General features: G+C 44.2%; 1 protein-coding gene across 1 annotated transcript in view; it reads left to right on the forward strand.

The window, feature by feature from the left end:
- The window catches only part of PLEKHA7 (pleckstrin homology domain containing, family A member 7), a 148,587-nt gene that overhangs the window by 75,043 nt on the left and 50,636 nt on the right, over positions 1-22,908 (forward strand). Inside the window, exons 7-8 of the mRNA XM_011992955.1 lie at positions 3,868-4,043; positions 21,757-22,227. Of these exons, the coding sequence (XP_011848345.1) occupies positions 3,868-4,043; positions 21,757-22,227 (647 nt within the window). The remainder of the gene's footprint in view (positions 1-3,867; positions 4,044-21,756; positions 22,228-22,908) is intronic.

The following is a 22,908-nucleotide window of genomic DNA, read 5'->3' on the forward strand; positions in this document are numbered from 1 at the left end:
AAGGTGGGTGGATCACTTGAGCCCAGGAGTTTGAGACCAGCCAGGGCAACATGGCAAAACCCCATCTCTACATAAAATACAAAAATTAGTCGGGCATGGTGGTGTGCTCCTGTAGTCCAGGATACTCAGGAGCCTGGGGTGGGAGGATTGCTTGAACCAGGGAGGAGAAGGTTGCAGTGAGCCAAGATAGTGCCACTGCACTCCAGCCTGGACAACAGAGCAAGACCTTGTCTCAAAACAAAGCAAAACAAGACAAAACACCCTTTAATAGTTTCTCATTGCTCTTTCATGAAGACAAAACCCTACATGATCTGCAAGGCCCTGGTGGTCTGGCCCTGCCAACTTCGGCAGCATCCCTTTATGCGGTTTTTCCTCCATTCCTCTGCGCCAGTCATGCTGGCCTCATCATTGAAGATGAACACACTGTGCGCACGTGTCCTTCATGGGGTGCTACCTAGCTCCTCCCTGCTATTACTTAAATGGCTACCTGCTATGTAGAAGGCAGCTGCAATGTCAGTTCCTCAGGGATCAAGCTGGGCTCCCCTGTTATCTTCCTCACAGCATCCTGACCTTGATGACACTTACTACAGCTGTAGTTACTTATCCATAGTATTTCTCTTCTATGTGGCTATAAACTATCATGACCTTGTTTAATGCTGTCCCTCCAACTTTGGTAGGGTGCCTTTCACATAGTAAATACTCAATAAATGATTCATTATTGTTGAACAAGTTCCAGAATGAACCAGCCAGTTGATGGGCCCTGGGTGCTCCTGTATTTTCCACTGAGGTTTCTCTATTCTAAAGGCTGATGTTGGAGGCTTGAACCATGAGGATTCTGGCTCCTTCACCAGTGCTGTGTCTAGAACTGAGGTCCAAGAGCCAGGAGAGCAACCATATCCTATGGGTGTCATGTCTTTGAAGTAAATTCTTCACTCACATCCTGATTTCCTTTAGGCATAGCTTGTTTTCTATTCAGTTATGCAAAGTTGCTTCATAGGATTATGTTAACTGGAAAGCAAGGAGCAGAGAAAACTGTACCATCTCTGAGTTGACACTAGGGCAGGAGTGAGAAGATTCACATCATCTGGGTCCTAGGCTCAGGACATTTTGGACTGGGGTCACTTGGCCAGATTAAAAGGAAACTCTCTGTACTTCTTGCCTTCACAGTTAATCCATCGTATATGCCCTCACACAGGCAGAATGCAGTTGGAATCTGCTCTTCAGAGTCAACAGCAGCTGGGCACAGCACCTGCTCATTTATTAGTGACCAGGGTTATATTTGCAATCATGTGTAACTCCTTCATAATGGTGGATGTAACTCTCAAGGCTCATTTGCAAATAGACATGCAAACCCATGTCTGCATGTTTGAGGCATGTCCCATGTTGATTTCCTGGACAAGGCTGGCTCTGTGAATTTTTGTACAGCAGGGATCTACTGTCTTTATTGTACCTTAGAGGGCTCCCCATGCTTGTGTGTATTGGGATAGGCACCTGTCCCAGAATCCTCTATAGGTGGGCACAAAAGGCTGGGAGAGTGTGTCAGAGATCTTGTGGGATCATTATCCAAGGGATATTTTCCAAGAATTTTTGCTGATTTTCAGTAAGACATGCACAGGTTCCTTCTTATTCTGTTCTTTTTTTTTTTTTCCTTTGAGACAGAGTCTCACTCTGTCACCCAGGCTGGAGTGCAATGGCTCAATCTCAACTCACTGCAACCTCCACCTCCTGGGTCCAAGCAATTTTCATGCCTCAGCCTCCCGAGTAGGTGAGATTACAGGCATGCGCCACCATGCCCAGGAATTTTTTTTTCATTTTTAATAGAGACGAGGTTTCAACATGTTGCCCAGGCTGGTCTTGAACTCCTGACTTCAGGTAATCTACCTGCCTTGGCTTCCCAAAGTGCTGGGATTACAGGTGTGAGCCACTGCGCCCTGCCTTATTCTGTTCTTATTGGCATATTTCCACCTTGCTTAAAATAGAAGGAATCCTTCCTGTGATAGTGAATACCTTATACATGCAAAGGAAGGATATCAGGTTTGCTTCAGCCACTATAGGGATCCTTGGCTGCAGGCCAAGTTTGCCTAGACTCCCTTGGCACTGAGCTGGATGGACTCAGATATGTAAATGTCAGAAGCAGGCCCATATTTACTATGCATTTTAGATCTGGATTTTAAGAGGGCAGGGAGGAGAAGTAAATGCTGAAGGTTCATTTGAGAGGTTTTCATCTATGACCATTAGTGATTCCAGAAGCATGTCATTGTCCAGTTTTTCATTTGTTCTCATTTTGTTTTCTCTGCCCGGTCCTTGCATGGGGTCTGCCTTTCATGCTGGATTCAGAGTGTCGAACCAGTTATCTGTGTAATCACCCTCACTTCTGGATAGTACCTGGGAGCAATATACAGAGAAGCCTGGACTTGGAGTCAGACCTGGGTTCTAACGCTTCGTTCTTTCAACAGATGTTTATTGAGCATCTGCTATGTGTCAGGCACTGTTCCAGGGGATATAGTAGTGAACAAAATAGCAAAGTTTCTACTCTCATGTAGCTTATATTTATAGAGGAAGGAGACAGATGATAAGCAGGTAATAAGTGTGTAAAATAAATAGCATCAGGTAATGGTAAGTGCTGTGAAGAATCTGTTACCAGGTGTGGAAATCTGGGAAAGTTACTTAACATCTCAGAGGTTCATTTGCTACATCTGTAAAACAGAGATTCTGTCTTCACCTCTCAAGGCTGTTAAGAGTTACAATGATATTAAATTGTGGAAGTACCTAGGACACACACAGTAGGTACTCAGGAAATCTTCCTCTTTTCACATCATCTTCTTATGTAGATTTGGTGAGATTGTTCCTTGCAAACTTAAAAGATGGCTCTCTGGTTTATCAGAGCACAGGGGGAAAAACTGGTATTGTCTCTGATTTGCAAATCTTCCCATTTTTCAGTGGTCATTCTGAGTACCTATTTTCGAGATTTTTTTTTTTTTTTTTTTTTTTTGCAAGGATACATGTGAAAGCACCTTGAGGCAGAAGGACAGTGTAGGTTTGCAAGAATATTTAGTTAACTGTTGGTCATCTCTGTCCACCTCTGTAATGCCTCTCTTTTGAGAGCTTGTTTGGAGGTTCTAGCAGGGGACTGCAGCTACTTGTATACCCTTGACTGAAGACCAGTCCTCCTCTGTCGTGGATGGTCTTCCTCTTCGACTGAGTGTGCAGCTTCAGGAGGGACGCATATGGAGCAGTGAGGGAGGAAGGGGATACCCGCTTAGCCAGCTGGATTAGCCACATCAATCCTGGTGATCAATGGGGTGACAGATGTCACAGCCAGATTGCCCTCACATCCTGTAGTGCCTCTTTTCGAGAGACAGAATAGCAGCTTCTTTCAGGAGCACACATCACACTTCATGCCTAAGCAGTGAAGCACAGTGAACATCCACATCAAGCCACCTGCTGTTGCAGCCAGTTTTGAGTCAATTCTTGTCTGATTATAGCCAAAGCAGGAATCGCAGGCTTCAGCAAAAACAAAACAGGGATTCCCAAGAGTCTGCCTCTATGAAATGAGGGTTTTCTGAAAAGCCTGTTTCTCACATAAGCCTTGACTTTGTGCACACTCCCAACCCCCAAAGCAGGAGTAAGATAAGTAGGAAACAGTTACAGCTACAGGGCTTTTACTGTGGGGAGCAGACAGCTGTCATGGCCTGGCTGCACTAAGAAAGAGAAATCTAGCCTATGACGTTTTCTAGGAGTGGAAACAAGTTGGGTGGTGCTTGGACTTTTAGTCTGGAAGGGCCATAGTGCCTCCTTGCTTCTGCTCCTATAAAGGAAATGCGTGATAACCTCCCTCTGACCTGCATTTCTGTCTTCATGCTACAGGCTGTGCACACAGGGATGCGAGCGCTCATCTATAACAGCTCCATGGCGGGCTCTCAGGCCGAGCAGTCGGGCATGAGGACCTACTACTTCAGTGCCGACACCCAGGAGGACATGAACGCTTGGGTCAGGGCCATGAACCAGGCTGCACAGGTGCTGTCTCGATCATCACTGAAGAGGTTAGTCCTGATGGAGAGTCCCTGCCACAGCACCTCCTACACTAGGATTGGGACCCAGATAGGTCCTCTTGGGTGCCTGAGATTCCATTTGCTCACTTGTAGTAAGCATTACCCTCTCTTTATAAACTTTCTTCATTAAACAAAAACACTAAGGCCTGGAAGGGTGAAATGACTGCCTGGGATCCACAGCCATGGAAACTGGCATGTGTGTGCTTCTCGGTTTTTCTTCTCTTATGTATGAAGGGACAACCTTGGGGCACCAGGTGGGGAGAGGACAATCAAGAAAGGTCTTGCAAACTGAAAATCTGCTATAGACTAACTGCCATGTTGCTGGGATCTGACCTGGGAGTCATCTTCCAGTTGCTCTCTCTCTGAAATAGTTCAACCAAGCATATAATCAGAGATCTTGAAATTCCTGAGTCTGTTGGCTGTAGGTGATTCCCTGAGAGAAAACAAGAGGAATATGAGTGAAGTCAAGGGCTCAGAGAGAGAGATCAGAGTGGCCCTGAAAAAGTCTGGGTATACCTTTATCTGGCCTTCATCTCACATTGGGCCCATTCCTTCCTATCCTGACACTTTGCTCTTTGACAGTGTTCTTTCAGTGAGGCCTCAGAACTGAAGCGTATTCTCTTGCAACCTAAGGGTGGAACTTTTTAGTGACTGAAAATGGATTGCACTGGTATGTTTAGCTTGTGAATCTTTCCACCTCACATATATGTGGTTTTCGGAATTCGTGGTACTTCCTAGCTTTATGATCTCTTTCATGCAGCATACAGACCTCATGAAATATAAATAGAGGTATAAATAGTGACCTCCATCAAGAGGCCAGGGTATGGTCAGGCTCTTCCCTCTGAAGCTCACATAGCACTTCAGTCTGAGCATTTTTCACACTGTTTTTGTTTCCCCCTTCTAATTTTCAGTATCCTAGGCTTAAAGCAGAGATCATCTTTATATCTTGGTTTTGTTTTGTTTTGTTTTGTTTTGTTTTGAGACGGAGTCTCGCTTTTGTCGCCCAAGCTGGAGCGCAATGGCACAATCTTGGCTCACTGCAACCTCTGCCTCCTGGGTTAAAGCGATTCTCCTGCCTTAGCCTCCTGAGTAGCTGGGATTACAAGTGCCCGCCACCATGCCCAGCCAATTTTTTGTATTTAGTAGAGACGGGGTTTCACCATGTTGGCCAGGCTGGTCTTGAACTCCTGACCTCAAGTGATCCACCCACCTCAGTCTTCCAAAGTGCTCGGATTACAGACGTGAGTCACCATGCCCGGCCTGTCTTTATATCTCAATGCACAACATCTGACACATAGTAAGCTCTCAAATGTCTTTGAGTGAGTGAGTGAGTGAGAGATTAGACGAATGAATGAATGAAGATATTGAACAGGACAGGACCAAAGACTGCCCTAGGAGCTTCCACATGGGCCCTGAATCAGTAACAGTCAATTTTGGCTCTACTTTCTAGCATTGTCATCCAGCCTGCATTTTTCTGTTGTTTCTATAATAATGATCTGAAAGGCTCTGCCTGAGCCTGCGGGGCTCAGCTCACGGTGTGGTTGGCATCTCCCTTCTCACCGAAGGAGAAGGAAACTGGCTAGATCTGACACATCTTACTCCTAGTGCACAAGCTAGTCCCCAACAGTCACTGTTTCCTGGTCTTTATTCTTCATTCTTTTAATATACATATATGTTTACAGTATATGTGTATAGTCATTCCTTGGTATCCATGGAGGACTGGTGCCAGGAAACCCCACAGATACCAGAATACTCAGAGTCCCTTATATAAAATAGTGTATTTGCATATAACCTCTGCACATGCTTTAAATCATTTCTACATTGCAAGATTACATATAATACCTAATACAATGTAAATGCTATGTAAATAGTTGTTATACTGTATTGTTTAGGAAATAATGACAAGAAAATAAGTCTGCATGTGTTCACTACAGACACAACCATCCTTTTTTTCCCCTCTAAATATTTTTAATTTGTGGTTGGTTGAATCCATGGATATGAAACCCTGGATACAGAAGGCCGACTATGTGTATATATACATATGTGCGTGTGTGTGTATATATATGTATACATATAGTTAAGTACATACAAATTTTTAAATGTATATTAATTGTATATTTAACTATATAATGAATGAAAACATTCTCAGTATAAAAATGCAAAAACTAAAGACAAAGATATCCCAAATCACCTTCCGAAGGTAATCTCTATAATCAGGTTAATTGACTTTTAAACTATTTTCTATGCATTTATATATATGTATATGCACTTATATGTAAGTTTCTCTTGTGCTTTCTGAAAGCATGAATAATGATGTCTTAAAGATCACTAAATATCAGTATATATGAATCACCTTTAATTTTTACTCATATGGTATTTCAGTGTAGATGTACTGTAGTGTAGTTTTAAAACCTGTATTTAAAATTTCTGTATTAACCTTCTACAAGCCTCTGCATGTGTGAGTCTTTCAGATTGCTGGGTAAAAGTATAACACGTTTTTAATTTTAACCAATACCACTAAATTGCCCTTTAAAGAAAAATGTGTGGCCGGGCGCGGCGGCTCACGCCTGTAATCCCAGCATTTTGGGAGGCCGAGGTGGACGGATCACGAGGTCGGGAGATCAAGACTATCCTGGCTAACACACTGAAACCCCATCTCTACTGAAAATACCAAAAATTAGCAGAGTGTGGTAGTGGGCACCTATAGTCCCAGCTACTCAGAGGCTGAGGCAGGAGAATGGCATGAACCCGGGAGGCGGAGTTTGCAGTAAGCAGAGATTGCGGGCCACCGCACTCCAGCCTGGGCGACAGAGCAACACTCTGTCTCAAAAAAAAAAAAAAAAACTAACAAATGAACCTAACAAATAAATGAAATGAGACCCCACCTCTTTTCAAAAAAAAAAAAAAAAAAAAGGCTGTGTATTCCACTAGTGAGTGTGTCATTTCCCCATATCTTTGCCAATAGTTGATATTATCTTTTAATTTTACTGGCCTGATACATAAATAGTATCTGATTATCTTAATTTAATGTATATTTCCATGACGGTGAAGATCTTTTATATTTCCACTTTTTTTTTTTTTTTTTTTAAAGACACGGAGTCTCACTCTATCACTCACTGCTCGAGTGCAGTGGTATGATCATAGCTCACTGCAGCCTTGAACTCCTGGGCTCAAGCAATCCTCTCACGTCAGCCTCCCTAGTAGCTGGGACCTCAGCTGTGGGCCACCACATGATGCCTGGCTAATTTTAAAAGATTTTTTAGAGACAGGCTTACTATGTTGCCCTGTCTGGTCTTGAATTCCTTGCCTCAAGCAATCCTCCTAGCTCAGCCTCCTGAGTAGCTGAGATGACAGTCACCAGCCACCATGCCCAGCTCAATGGCCACGTGTATTTCCTATTAAGTGCATTTCCTGTACCTATCCTCTGCCCATTTTTCTACTCAGTTGTTTGCCTTTTCTTGCTGCCTCCTTTCCTGTGTGCTCTGAAATCTGCCAAGGTTAGCAGTGCTGCTTAGCCTCTTGCAGAGGTTGATGATAGGCTATGGAATTTGTTTTTCCTCTTCTTTCAAAATCAGAATGCTGTGTGCCAATTTCTAATATTCTGGCCTTTTCCCCCTTCCCTTTGATTCCTTAGAGATCACCCAATAGGTTTCTCAAGCCCAAATTCCCTTATGTCACTGGGGCACCACCGATAGCTGGGCCTGGAGCTCAACTACAGGAGAGTAGGGCTTCCTGTTCTTCCTCCCCATCATGGACTTTCAGGCTCTTTTAACCAGGTTTGTTCTCTTTTTCCTGGTGAAGATCATTCTTCTTAATGAAGATGTGGAATTAAACCCAGAAGCTGGAGAATTCTGCCTTCTCTGTTTATGCTGGGTCTTCTTCCCTAAGCAGAGACACCTACATCTGTTTTTTTAAAACCCTCCTTTATTTTAATAAATAGAAATTTTGTTTCTGTTTTGTTTTACTTTAAATAAACAAACAACTCCTTCTAGACTTTGCTTTTTCTGCCATTGTTCATGTGGACCCATTCCACTATGGATTTGTGCCCCACTTTCCATTTATTGTACATGTCCTTTTATAATTTGAGCTCCAAGAGTTCCCTGTGTTATTACACTAAAGATGGCAAAATGGGTTTCTTCTTGTGTCCCAACTTTGCTCAATTCATTGTGGCTGACTAGGATGCTAGGTAGGAGAGAATTTGAGAATGAGATTGAACTTTATAGGAAAAAAGTACATGATTGATAAATGACGTCTGGCTAGAACCCTTGAGGATTAATCTAGATGGCTGAGATTTGGGTATTTTTTAGCATCAGGTTTTGGTGTTGGAAGGGCTCCTCCCCTTTCCCTAGTCTCAGGCAATTGTATCATCCCTAATTTTTCTCTGACTTTGAGATGTATTCTTACTATGCTCTTAATAAACTCTTAAAACTTCATGATCATGTTTGCCCAAGGTTTTGTCCCTTTAAAAATAAAAAACACAAGGCCGGGTTTGGTGGCTCACGCCTGTAATCCCAGCACTTTGGGAGGCCGAGGCAGGCAGATCACGAGGTCAGGCGATCAAGACCATCCTGGCTACCGCAGTGAAACCCTGTCTCTACTAAAAATACAAAAAATTAGCCGGGCATGGTAGCGGGCACCTGTAGTCCCAGCTACTCAGGAGGCTGAGGCAGGAGAATGGCGTGAACCCGGGAGGCAGAGCTTGCAGTGAGCTGAGATGGAGTCACTGCATTCCAGCCTGGGCAACAGAGCGAGACTCTGTCTCAGAAAAACAAAACAAAACAAAACAAAACAAACAAAAAAACCCACATAGGCCAGTACAGTGGCTCATGCCTGTAATCCTAGCACTTTTGGAGGCCAAGGCAGGCAGACCACTTGAGGTCAGGAGTTCAAGACCAGCCTGGCCAACATGGTGAAACTCCGTCTCTACTAAAAATACAAAAATTAGCCGGGCATGGTGGCAGGTTCCTATAATCCAGCTACTCAGGAGGCTGAGGCAGGAGAATCGCTTGAACTCAGGAGGCAGAGGTTTCAGTGAGCCGAGATCATGCCATTGCATTCCAGCCTGGGCAACAGAGTGAGACTTTGTCTCAAACAAAACAAAACGAAAAACAGAAAAAACAAATACAAAAACAAAAACAAGCCCAAGAAACTAAAACAAAATAAAAAACACAAGTTTTTCCAATAAAGACATAATAGCATTTCTCCATAAGTTTCTGAGAGCTGAAATTGTCAGCCAAGCAAATACAGACTTACTGAATGTTCTGTTTTTCCAGAATAAGATATTCAGACATTTGGTTGGTTAAAATTATTCATCAGGCAGACTAAATCTTGCCTGTCTTCCAGTTTGGTGTTTGGCCTTGGAAAAGCTCCATCTCTGTAAGTGGGTGGCCCCAACAGTAGCATTTCATTTGCTCCCTCTGTGATTCTCACCCAGAGGCTTCTCTCTTTATTCATACAGGCAGATGCTTCCTTTATTAGTGGTGGTATGTATTAGGACTGTTGATTGCAGATGACAGAAAATACAGAGAAATTTACCTTTAAAAGGAGGGAATTTATTGGTTCATGTCACTGAAAAGCTCAAGATAGATCTGGCTTTAGAAACAATGGGGTTCAAGGCTCAGACAACATCACTAGAAGTCATATTCTCAGAGTCTGGGCTCTTCCCACCTGTGTGTTGAATTCAGTCTTGAGCTCCATGAGGAGGTCCCTGGCACATCTAGGGCCTGGTGGCAAGATAGCTGCAGTGGTCCCAAACTCATGTCGTCAAAGTTAAAATCCAGTAGGAAGGAGCCAGAGTCTGGTCCAGAAGCTCTGAGATTCATACTGATTAGACAGGTTTAGTTTGCATTTATGTCCCCAACCATCTCCCGTGGCCAGGGACAACATCATACTGATAGCGGAGGCCTGAAACACATGCTTCACTTCTGAGAACCAGGGGTGGAACCGTATCCAGGCCGTGAGGACTAAGAGCGAGGTGGTGTGGGTTCCCAAGGAAGTGTTAGGACTCCGTGGGCAGAGAACCATGGGCAGAAATGGCTTACTGGGACATGGTAAAGAGGGCATCAATAATCAATGTCCAGGCTGGCTGATTTATCCCTCACTTCCTACTATATCTATTTCTTTTGTCTTAAGAATCTCTTCCCAGTGCTTAGTCTCTGAAATCGGATAGACCTAGGTTCAGATCCCTGCTCTACTACTTTCTGGCAGTGTCATCTTGGGCAAATTATGCATGCTTTTGAAACCTTGATTTTTCTTAATTCATAGGCTTGCTACAAGGATTAAATTAAATGTATCAAGTGCTTGCTTAATCCAGTGCCTGAGACATAGTAGGTGCTCCCTATCAGCTATATTAACTTCCGTAGGATTTGCTTTGACAGTATTTTCAGCCATTTTCTCTTTACCCTCTTCCAGTTTCATCATTAATTCCTAGATCTCAATGATGAGTCTCCTATGAACAAACTGCACTCTCTCCCCTGCCGGGATGTACTCATCTCCTAGCAGTGTGAGTTGTTCAACAGTTCAGGGTCCCTACAGCCCCATCCCTAAGTCCTATCTGTCTTCAGCTCCCACTTCCCCCAGCCTCTTCCTATTCTTCTGGCCCAGGAGCAGAGCTAAAAGCCCTCACTGCGACTCTGACTTTTTTATTTGAGACAAAGTCTCACTCTGTCACCAGGCTGGAGTGCAGTGGCATGATCTTGACTCACTGCAACCTCTGCCTCCCAGGCTCAAGTGAACCTCCCACCTCAGCCTCCCAAATAGCTAGGACTACAGGCATGTGCCACTGTGCCTGGCTCATTTTTTGTATTTTTTGTAGAGATGGGGTTTCACCATGATGCCCAGGCTGGCCTGGAACTCCTGGGCTCAAGTGATCTACCTACCTCAGCCTCCCAAAGTGTTAGGATTACAGGAGTAAGCCACCGCACCTAGCCTGCACCTCTGACTTTTTGTTCTCTTGTTTGTTACACAGGCTTCAGAACTCCATGATAGACATGAATTCCAGTATTTTTGAGATCCCACACCACGTGCTGTGAGGGACACCCTGCACTACTGGCAGGGCCTACTCTCTACCCCTGCCAGTCATCTTCTGCCCCACGTCCATATTCTTCCACTGGCCATGCTGTGGACTCTGGTTTTTGATTCTGTACAACCTTTTTGAAATCTGTCTTACCAACTTCCCCCAAAATACTCCCTTTTCTATCTTGTCTAAGGATGTTTTCTCCTCTCTAATAAGCTAAAGCACTAAGTAAGGAGGTTATTTGCAGCTCACGAAACTGACAAGTGACCCACCCAGGCAGGAGGGCATATCAGAAACAGAACTCATCTTTTTTCTCAATTTCCTAACCTCTGTGTTCTCTGGAGTAGCTGCAGTCCTGTCTTGGGACTAAAGAAACTTACAGTAGAGTCACCTTTAGAATAAAGTCCAATTTCCTTAGTCTTTGGAAACTCTGCATGGACCTGGTCCCTACAGAGACCTTTGGTTCATCTCCTGCCATTTCCCATTCTCTGTGGCATGCTGAACTTCTTTCAGCAACTTGAATTGGTGCATTTGTTCATGCATTTATCCATTTAGTCTTTTATTCTATAAATATTTATTAAGGGTGGCCAGGTGTGGTGTCTCATGCCTGTAATCCCAGCACTTTGGGAGGCCTAGGCAGGCAGATCACCTGAAGTCAGGGGTTTGAGACCAGCCTGGCCAACATGGCAAAACTCTGTCTCTACTAAAAATACAAAAATTAGCTTGGTGGCACATGCCTGTAATCCCACCTACTCAGGAGGCTGAGGCAGGAGAATCACTTGAATCCGGGAGGAGGAGGTTATAGTGAGCTGAAACCACACCACTGCACTCCAGCCTGGGTGATACAGCAAGACTCCATCTCAAAAAAAAAAAAAAAAGTTTTTATATATATATATATATCCTGAGCTCAGATGATCCACCCACTTTGGCCTCCCAAAGTGCTGGGAGATATATATATATCCGACATACTGTGGGTCAAACACTGTTAAAGATGCTAAGAATACAGTAGTGTTCAAAGAGAGAGAGGCAAGATGCCATGCTGCTTATATTCTGGAGGGGTGGGGCAGGAAGAGAAACCATAAACAGGAAAACAAGAAATCATTAAGACAATTTGTATCAAGACCTATGCATGAAGGCAGTAAGACCGAGTGATGAATTAGGGTAGGACTAGGGCAAGGGAGTAGCCACTTTTATTTGGGTGGTCAGGAAAGAATTCTAGATGGGGCCTGATTGATACAAGAATGTCAGATACACAAAACTTTGAGGAAGAGTGTTCTGGGCAGAGGTGATGGCATGTACAAATGAGCGTAGAGCATGGCTGAACCAAAGTGAGCAAGGGGAGAATAGACTGATGAGGTGTGGGAGGATAGAGGTCCTTCTCATGAGGCAACCAGGATCCCTCTGGGCTTTGCTCACCCACTTTACCAGCCCTCTCACCTGCACCAGGGCAACCCCAGCATATCCTCAGGTTAGCCTAGATGAATGATATTTCCTCCTTTCCTGAATATTCAGCGTGTCAGATGTCCCTGTTTGTAGTACACTGTCATTCCTTATTCATATGTCTTTCATGCTAAAGTTATGCTGACCTGCTTTCTCATTGTCACCCTTACCAGACTTAAAGCTCCTTGAAAATGAGAACTGCATAGGTCTCACCTGTCAGTGCCTGGCATATAATAAGTGTTCAGTTAATGCATAGATACATGGGGGTTTGGGCTACAAAATTTCATGTGCAGTTATCCAAAGAGCTGAAATCTCAAGAAGTTTTATCTTTCACAAATGGAGGTATAAAAAAGGAACACTTCTTCATTTTTTGAGGAAGTTTCAGCAGTTTTACAAACATACAATGCTTACACACAAAGTGTGATAATGCACTTTCAAGGAGTCAAATTTGCAAAAGATGTGTAAAACAAATTAGAGCGCTCTAAAAGTCTTTATACAATTTGTACCTCCAGTATTGGGAACGATGTGAAGGTGAAACACATAACGTAGCGAATTGGCCCTATGTGTGAAGGGACAGACGTTATACATGGTTGAATAATTTGGTAGGGGAGATTTCTGGTATTTTTTGCTTGCATTTTCACTTCTATGTTTTTCAAAATACTTGCTGTACTTGCATTTAGAGAATGGTTGTAGTATAAAAGTGTAGTATTTGCTGTCCATTTGAAACTCTGGTTCTTGCTCAGCTGTTGCAATTAAGCGCTCTTCCCCTTTTGCAGCACCAGTGATAATTAGCTTTTAAACTTTTGTCTTTCACCATTAAGTAGCCCTGTACACTTACCATAGCTATTTTGCAAGGGAACAGTTTTACTGATCTCTTCCATTGTTCTGTAAGGAATACAGGATGAAGGAATACTTGGCTTTTCCATTACTACATCTGGCCTTTAGGATTTCAGCATTCTGGATTTTCATCATTTTGCGAGGGAACAGTTTTACTGATCTCTTTCATTGTGCAGGAATACAGGAAGAAGGAATGATATTTGGCTTCTCCATTACCACATCTGGCTTTTAAGATTTCAACATTCTGGATTTTAATCTTTTGGGATTGTGATTTTCGACTTTAGGGATTTTGACCTTTCGGGATTATGGTGTTCAGGATTGTATCTTTCGAGATTATGATCTGCAACAGGTACATAGATGTTTGGCTGGCCAGGTGGATAGGCAGATGAATGGATGAACAGATGAACAAAACAGTTGAGAAACCTCTACCTGTAAGATGTTCCAGTGAGGATTTGGGATGGCTGGGAGTGATCGGAACATTCTCCTGGGACTCGTGCATGGGGGATCGGCCTGCTCAGAAGTGGCCCACACATTTTGGGTTATTTGCACTGTCTTTGAGAGCTAAGTCTTTGGCCTTCCAAACTCTAATCACCATTGGCAAAGTGTAGCTGGACAGCCCCGGAGACTGGACTAGCCTCTTGGATCCTCACCAGAAGTAATTTATAGACATGTTTTCAGCCTTGCACAGGGCTTTGGAGTCGTATCAGATGAGGTTTGAGTCCTGCTTATGTCACTAGTTGCATGATCCAAGGCAAGTTGGCTAATCTCTCTGAGCATCACTTTCATTCCCCCCCTCCTTTTTTTTTTTTTTTTTTTTTTAATGAGAGGGAGTTTGGCTTTGTCACGCAGACTGGAGTGCAATGGCACGATCTCAGCTCACTGCAACCTCCACCTCCCAGATTCAAACAATTCTCCTGCCTCAGTTTCCTGAGTGGCTGGGACTACAGACGCCTGCCACCACGCCTGGCTAATATGTTTTGTATTTTTAATAGAAATGAGGTTTCGCCATGTTGGCCAGGCTGGTCTTGAACTCCTGAGCTCAGGTGATCCACCTACCTTGACCTCCGAAAGTACTGGGATTACAGATGTGAGTCACCATGCCTGGCCACTTTTATTACCTTTCATGAAAGGAAAATGTCTCTAGCACTATGGGTTTGTGTGATGATAAGAAGAGGTAGTAAAGTGCTTAGCTCAGAGTTTTGCATTCAGTAAGTGCTCAGTCAGTGATGGCTGCCGCTGCCAGATTCCTGTCCTTTATTAGAGTCCATTTATTATAGGTAATCCAGTAGTTGTGTGTGCCCTCAGCCTCTCTGGGCTCAGTCCCGACCTTGCAGAATTGTTACAGGGATTACAGGTTGTCCGTAACAGATTCCTAGCACACAGTAGGACCTAGCATATGGTAGCAATAACCAAGCCCTGGCCATTAAAAAAGTGTATCTCCCAGACCGTGACTGCTGGTTTCCCTGGGGAGATGGAAAGTGAGTAAGCATGGTGTGTGCTAGAGCTTCAGGGTGGCTCAGGTTGAGCTGTGACTGGTGGCATGGCTTACCCAGGTAGAAGAAACAGAGAAGGATTCTCCAGGCAGGAATGAACAAAGTGAGGAGGGCTGGCAGGCCTGGAGTAGCTTTTTCCTTTTCTTCATCTGGTTTGTCAATCCCTACAGCTTTAAAAGGGACTTTGCCAATAGCTGCTCTACTGAGGCAGGAGGCAACCTCAGCCTAGCATTCTGGTTGTTTCATTTATTCTGCAGCCTTGCTCTTCTCTGTGGGAGGGAGGCCTGAAGGATTGTGGAGGGTGTCATCAAAGCTGTCAAGCCCTCTTGTTAATTTAGGCAGAGCACAGCATGAAAAGTAGCAGGCTATTCTCCCTCCATCCCAAGGGGGCTGCCCTATTTAACTCTGGGGTAAAGAAGAAACTAACTCCCTTCTCCATTTCTCAAATGCTAGGAACTCATTCAAAAGCGCGAGCCTGCCTTAGGGTGCTCTGCATACTTTGGGCTCCTTTCTCTTCAGTCTTATGTACAAGTCTATTGATTATGCCCAGAGTGGGTTCTGGCTTTTGAGCCCACCCTATTCCTGAGACTGCAGATCAGTGTTCAGGACTCAGGATCTGTTAACACAGGCTGAGCTGCTTTCCCATGGCAGGACTTCATCATCTGGCCTGGCTCAAATCCAACTCTCCAAGATACTCAGTGGCCTGGGTTCTTGTTCTTGGGCTCCTAGTTTAGTCATTTAGGTGAGGTGAGTTGGGAGGGATCCTTTGAGTGGGATTACAACAGAAAGGCTATGTCGGTCATCAGGACTAAGGTTCTATCAAGCCCCTACAAGCTGTCATTCCTCTTCCCATCTCAGTATTTGAATGAGATTGAATGTGTGTGGGGTGTGTGCGCATTTAGCATTAAGATAGAGGGAAATATTATTCCTCATTGCCTGATGAGTTAAATGATTTGGAGGCAGAATAAAATACTCAGTGCACAGTTGCTTGGTAAGATCTGTTAACATTCAAGTTCTTGTGAAGAAAAGAAATAAGAGAGAAGTATCACCAGTCTGAGGTATGTGCTCTTCCCACTTGGAAGGGAAAATAAGAATTTGCTCTAAACAGACAAATAGTATTCTGTGATATGCTAGAAATGCTGGGGCCCAACCCCAGTCAATGGTAAGAGTAGCCCCTTATAACAGTTAGGGGTCATGTCTGGTTGCTAGAAATAGAACAACCCAATTTAGGGTGGCATAATCAAATTGGGTTTTAGTTTTCTCCCATAACAGGAATCCAGGGGTAGTCAGTAGATTGGTACAGTGGCACTGTCATGCAATCAGGGACATGGGCTCTTTATCTCCTTCTACCCAGCTTTTAGCATATGACTGGCATCCTTATTTTTATCATGTTGCAGTTCAGCGAAGTCTAAATCCCAGGCAGAAGAAGAGAGGGGTTAGCTAAGCTTGCCTTCTTATAAAGACTTTCCTGGAGGACCCCACCTAGCTATTTATGCTTATATCTTATTGGCCAAAGCTATGTTATATGATCATCTTCAGCTACAAGGGAGGTTGGGAAATGTAAGTGTTTTGCAGTGTACATTGCCACTTTGAAAAAATTGGGGCAGAGGAGGAGGGAATACCTGTTGGGTAGTAAAGACATTTGTATTTGAGGGCATACTGTGTGCCAGACACTGTGCTATGCTGTTTCTCTGCATTGTCTCCATTAATCCTCACAACAGCCCAAGGAGACACTGTTATCCCATTTTACAGATGGGGAACTTGAGACTAGAGATGTCACTTGCCCAAGGTCACACAGTTTATGTGTGGTGGAACCAGTTCTTGAATCTAGGTCCAACTGGTTCTAAAATCTGTGCCCGCTGTTATTTTCAAAAAGTGACACATATGGCCAAAATGATCACTGAGTGTCAGGAATTTCCTGTGTTCTTGAACAGTGACTGGTTTCAGATGTTCATGATCATGGCATGACCTGCACGGGAACAGCAGCCCATCTGGAAAGGCTTGTGTTGTCTTAGCTAAACATCTATGCTCTGCATGGCCAAGCTGCCTGAGTAATACAGTCATTGACAGCCGAGGGGTGCTTCATTCTTTCCCATCATTGTGCTAAATCGAGCATTGCAGATCTGTTTTGTGACAAGTGTCCTGACTTGAGAAGTCATGTGTTAAATTGTTGGGAATGCAAAGAGACAGGGAGAATACCAAAAAACTTTTTTGACCTTAAATTCCATAACTTAGTAAGTTAAATGTTTAGGTCCGGTAAGATGGGGGAGTAGGGAATATTACTTTCACCTTTCTTACCTGCATCCAGAGCATGAACATTTTGTGCACAAAGGCGCATCTTATGTAAGTCCCGGGAGCTGTGGGAATAAGGAACTGTTCATAACCCCAAAGTCTTCAGGGCTAGAAAACTGCCCAGTGGCAAACTAACTACCATTCGCTTAGCCGCCCTCTAAAGCTTTGTTTTGCAATAAATGCTGGTATTAATCTAAAGAAAATGATTTATCATCCTCTGTCAAATTTATTTCCAGGAAGCACTGGCATATATGGGAGTGTATATACTCATGTACAGTCATAGTAAGGACTAAGACTTATGGTTAAATTAGCTCCAAGGTTAGAGAAGACTAACAGACTCCATGATTTGAGGGTCAGGTGTTTATGGGAACAGTATTCAATGTGGTTACCATAATTAAATTGGGCTTCAGGGTTGTCTGGCTTTGAAGGCAAAGGCTATTTTCTGTACTACTTTCTTATACTCCCAGGTGCCTGTCCCAATGGGGTCTGTATAGGTGCTCGGTAAATACATGGTGATTGGTTAGGGAAGGAAGAAAAATCCATGTTACTATTGGTTGGGCTGAGACATTGTGCCCACAATCTTTGGGTTCCAGAGTTGAAGAATCCTTCATTTCCTCTCAATTCTAATATCATACCCATAGGTGGCATATTTGTTTCACTATCTGGCTCTTATGACAAGGTGCTCTTTATCTTTGGGGTGTGAATAACAAGGAGATACAATTACCTGGGTATCACAATTGGAATAACCACTTAGAAATATCAGAGCAAGTGTAACCAAAGCAGCATGCCAGATTCTAAAGCTTCAGCAACTTAGCCAGAGTGTGATCCAGAGGGCAGCCAGAGCCTTCATCATCTCTGAAGTAGCCTCAGCACATCCTCTGTGGGTGGTTTCCTGGATGTAAGAAATAATAAAGAAGATAGGCCTGGCATAGTGGTTCATGCCTGTAATCCCAGCACTTCTGGAGGCTGAGTTGGGAGGATTGCTTGAGCTCAGGATTTCGAGACCAGCCCGGGCAACAAGAAAGGCCTTGTCTCTACAAAAGAAAAAAAAAAAAACTAAAAATTAGCCAGACGTGGTGGCAGGAGCCCGTGGTACCAGTTACGCAGGAGTCAGAGGTGGAAGGATCACTTGATCCTCGGAGGTTGAGGCTGTGGTGAGCTCTGTTCACGCTAGTGCATTCCAGCCTTGGTGACATAGTGAGACCCTGTATCAAAAAAAGAAAAAGAAGATAATGGCCAACTTAGGCAACTCGAGGACTGTTGGTTCAGGTTACACTAATCTAGTTATGGAGGATTAAAGGGAGAAAGGAAAGACAAAGCTAAAACCCATCGTGTGAAAAAAAGAAAAAAGAGAAAAAAACTGTCCTTTGTACATTGTGGAACAGAGTTGTCCCTTTATAAGCTTACAGTAAGAATTACTTTTTCTTTTTTGAGGTGGTGTCTTGCTCTCTCACCTAGGCTGGAGTGCAGTGGTGTCATCTCAGCTCACGGCAACCTCTGCCTCCCAGGTTCAAGCAATTCTCCTGCCTCAACCTCCTGAGTAGCTGGGACTACAGGTACACACCACCATGCCCAGCTAATTTTTGTATTTTTGGTAGAGTTGGGGTTTCACCATGTTGGTCAGGCTGGTCTCGAACCCCTGACCTCAGGTGATTCACCTTCCTTGGCATGCCACCACACCCAGCTGAATTACTTTTTCTTTAAGTATGGGCTCCTGAATATTTCCCATATTTTCCTCCTACTGGAATTTATAGAGCCACTGAATGTTAACAATGGATGGGCCCTCACTCATCAGTATCTCAATATGTCATTGTAAAATGATTTAATAGGCAGGACCCCTTCCAGTATAAGTAGCAGAAACCAAACTCAAACTAACAACTGAAAAAGGGAATTTAGGCCCGGCAGGGTGGCTCATGCTTGTAATCTTAAAACTTTGGGGGGCTGAGGCAGGTGGATCACTTGAACCCAGGAGTTTGAGACCAGCCTGGGCAACATAGCGAGACCCAGTCTCTACAAATTTTTTTTTTTTTTTAATTAGCATAGCATGGTGGCATGCACCTGTAGTCTCAGCTACTCAGGAGGCTGAGGTGGGAGGATCACTTGAGCCCAGCAGATCAAGGCTACAGTGAGCCATGATCATGCCACTGCACTGCAGCCTGAGTGAGAGAGCAAGATGCTGTTAAAAAAAAGAAGAAGAAGAAGGAATTTATTTATTAACAACTAAAAAATCCAAAGAGATATCTGGTTTACATATGGTTAGATGTAGGAGCTTAAGCCAAGTTTTTAGGATTCTATGTTTCTCCACCTGCTTTCCTTTGTGTTAACTTCATTTTTAAGCGGTGCCTTCCCACACAATTGCAGCAGCTCCAACCCAAGTTCCAGGGCTGACTCTGATTGGCCTGGAGTAGTCAACTCCTGAACCAGTCACTGAGACTGTGGACCCTCAGCTGGACAGGGAGTCAGCAGCACCTGAACCACCTGGACTGAGGGTAGAAGAAAGTGATCCCCAAATGAAAATTGAAATGCTGTTATCAGAAGGGCAGTGGATACAGTGTGGAGGTTGGAGAGGAAAGAAGTCCTCTGTTGGATAAAAGGAGTTCCAAAGATGCATTATTTTTTTCCACAAAGCTTGGGGTTTCCATGGAAAAGACATTGGTACATGAACAGCAAGAAGAGTGATTGCTTTTCTCAGTTCTCCCTGTATATTAGTCCATTCTCACACTGCTATGAAGAACTGCCCAAGAATGGATAATTTATAAAGGAAAGAGGTTTATTGACTCACAGTTCCACGTGGCTGTGGAGGCCTCAAGAAACTTACAATCATGGTGGAAGGGAAAGCAAACATGTCCTTCTTTGCATGATGGCAGGAAGAAGTGCCAAGCAAAAAGAGAAAAGCTGCTTCTAAAACCATCAGATCTCATGAGAACGTGCTCACTGTCAGGAAAACAGCATGAGGGTAACCTCCCTCATGATTCAATTTCCTACCACCAGATCCTTCCCACGACACATGGGGATTATGGGAACTACAGTTCAAGATGAGATTTGGGTGAGGACACAGCCAAACCTTATCACCCTGCCTAAGTTAAAGGCAACAGACCCACACACAGTGAAAAGCAGACCCCATGTGGAGGATTGTATTTTCACATTATATTGACATTCTAACTAGCTCTGGCTCTCAGGGTGAGTTGATTCTGCCCTGAATCTGTGTTGATTATTGGTAGCTGAGGTTCTGAAGTTGTTGCAAAGACACCTGGGGTGTGGCCACCAAGATATAAATGCAGTAGCATTTCTATTATGTACTCTCATGTGGAGAAGAAAATCCCTCTGGCTTGGCCCCATTTTGAGTGGTAGATCTTAAGGCCAGGACGTTTTTTTTTTTTTTTTAAACCAAGGAGTATAGCTAAACCAGCTGCCCCATCTAAGTAAAGGTCTTTGGTAATTTTTCTAGTCCATCTGAGCTGAGCTGGAACAAGTTCTCTTGCCTCCCTAATCTAAATTCTGCGAAGCTTGTGGAGCCACTATTGTATCCCTGGTGCCAGGTGATCAGGATGCAGACAACTAGGACCCTGCCCCAAGGAGGCAGAGAGAAGAGCAGCTTACCAGGGGAGATGGACCATGAAAGAGGAGCCCTCCACCATGTCCCAAAGCTCCTCCTGTAGCCTCAGTTCACACCCTGACCTATCACCCCACCCCATTCTCTTTTATAGCTTCCAGGTTTGCACGGACACATGTGGAGAGGCAGTAGAGCAAAGCCTACCACACATGGGCTCTGGAGTCTACCTGGGTTTAAGCCCAGGCTCCACTCTGTTCCAGCTGTTTGATCTTGGGCAAACAATTGATCTTCTCTGTGCCTCAGTTTCCTTATTGTTAAAATCTGACTAATAATACTTCACAGAATTGTTGTAGATAGACATGAGAGTTGTTTCTGTTTGAACTGTTCCCTGATAAGATAGAAACAGGTTGCTGTTCACATAAAGAGGTTGCTGTGCCCATTCTCTATTCACCATCTTTGAAGAGTGTTAATTATGCTATCATTTGTACTTTGGGCTGTGCTAGAGACCAGTGGAAGGGATCCTGAGCTCAGGAGCTTTCCATTTAAGCCCCAGACAGACAAACGGATAAATCGCAAAAGGAAAAGGCAAGATCAGTAGCACAGAGTAGAATGGGAGCACAGGAGTGGTCTTCATGTGAATGTCACATGTATAATTTATTCATTCTCTCTTGCAGTAGTTGTTACGGAGTGCCTATTTTATACCAGTCATTGTGTAGAAGTTCTGGGCATATGATGATCAGCCAGATGGGCCTCTGGCCAAAAAGAACTCATGGTTTATTTGGGAGCTAGATGAATAAACACAGTTACGGTCCAGTGCGATTAGTGTGACAGTGGGATCAGCATAAGATCCTATTCTAAATTGGAAGTTTATGTCAGGGCGGCTTCCTGGAGGAGGTGTTGTTTAAGCCAGATCCCCAAAGGAGCAGAAGTTAGGCAGAGTGAGGACATGAGCATGAAAGGTGTTCTGGGCAGAGGGAATAACCTGTGCAAAGGCCTCAGGTGATTGAGTGTACAGTGCATTTCATCATGGAGTCTTGGCTGTGGAGCAAACTGAATGTGCTGCTGTCATTGCAGGGACATGGAGAAGGTGGAGCGGCAGGCTGTCCCCCAGGCCAACCACACAGAGTCCTGTCACGAATGTGGCCGGGTGGGACCCGGACATACGAGAGATTGTTCTCATCGTGGCCATGATGACACTGTCAACTTCGAGAGACAGGAGCAGGAGGGAGAGCAGTACCGTTCCCAGAGGGACCCGCTGGAGGGCAAGCGGGACCGGAGCAAGGCCAGGTCTCCATACTCGCCGGCCGAGGAGGATGCCTTGTTTATGGATTTACCCAGTGGCCCAAGAGGCCAGCAGGCACAGCCCCAACGGGCAGAGAAGAATGGAATGTTGCCTGCCTCATATGGCCCAGGAGAACAGAATGGGACTGGCGGGTACCAGCGGGCCTTTCCTCCCAGGACCAACCCTGAAAAACACAGCCAAAGGAAGAGCAATCTGGCCCAGGTGGAGCACTGGGCAAGGGCCCAGAAGGGGGACAGCAGGAGGTGAGTAATAGACTCAGGATCACTGCTTATAATGAGTGCAATAATGTAGTGGCAATAGCTGTCCATTAGCGAGCACTTGCTGTGTAAGGGCGGCCTTAAACTCTTTACCGCCATTACCTATGTAAATCCCTGTAACAACCCTGCAAGAAAGGGTGATATTCCTTGACAGAAACTGAGGCTTGGAGAAGTCAAGGAACCTGCCCACAGCACACAGGTGGTAAGGCCAGAGTTCAGTCCTGGGTCTGTGAGCCTCCAAGGCCCCCACGCGATTACACCAGAGTCTTTTCTACTCCTCAGAGAATGCCTTGAGACATTCAGCATGTAAATGATAACCAATCTCCTCTTTTGCTGCTACTTCTCTACATCCAAGAAATGTTTATAGAAACTAGAGTAAATAGAGATTCATTTTTAATTCCAGGCACATACAGAAGTGCGTAGGCACTGTTGACATTGGGCTTTATCAGATACATTCCTTAAAGAAGATTTTAATTATTTAGAAGGCATGCATATCTTGCTATTTGCCAAGCACTGTCTGTATTTTATTATAATTTCAGATTAATTAGGACACATTTCTGAATGTGAAGAATTCAGGGTCACTAGCTTCCCTGTTGTCCCCAGAAGCCACTGTGCTTTGTCTTCATTATGAAAGACGTGACAGATTTCGCTCACTATTTTCAGGCT

Source organism: Mandrillus leucophaeus, unplaced genomic scaffold (assembly GCF_000951045.1).
Source record: "Mandrillus leucophaeus isolate KB7577 unplaced genomic scaffold, Mleu.le_1.0 Scaffold420, whole genome shotgun sequence".
Taxonomy (NCBI): domain Eukaryota; kingdom Metazoa; phylum Chordata; class Mammalia; order Primates; family Cercopithecidae; genus Mandrillus; species Mandrillus leucophaeus.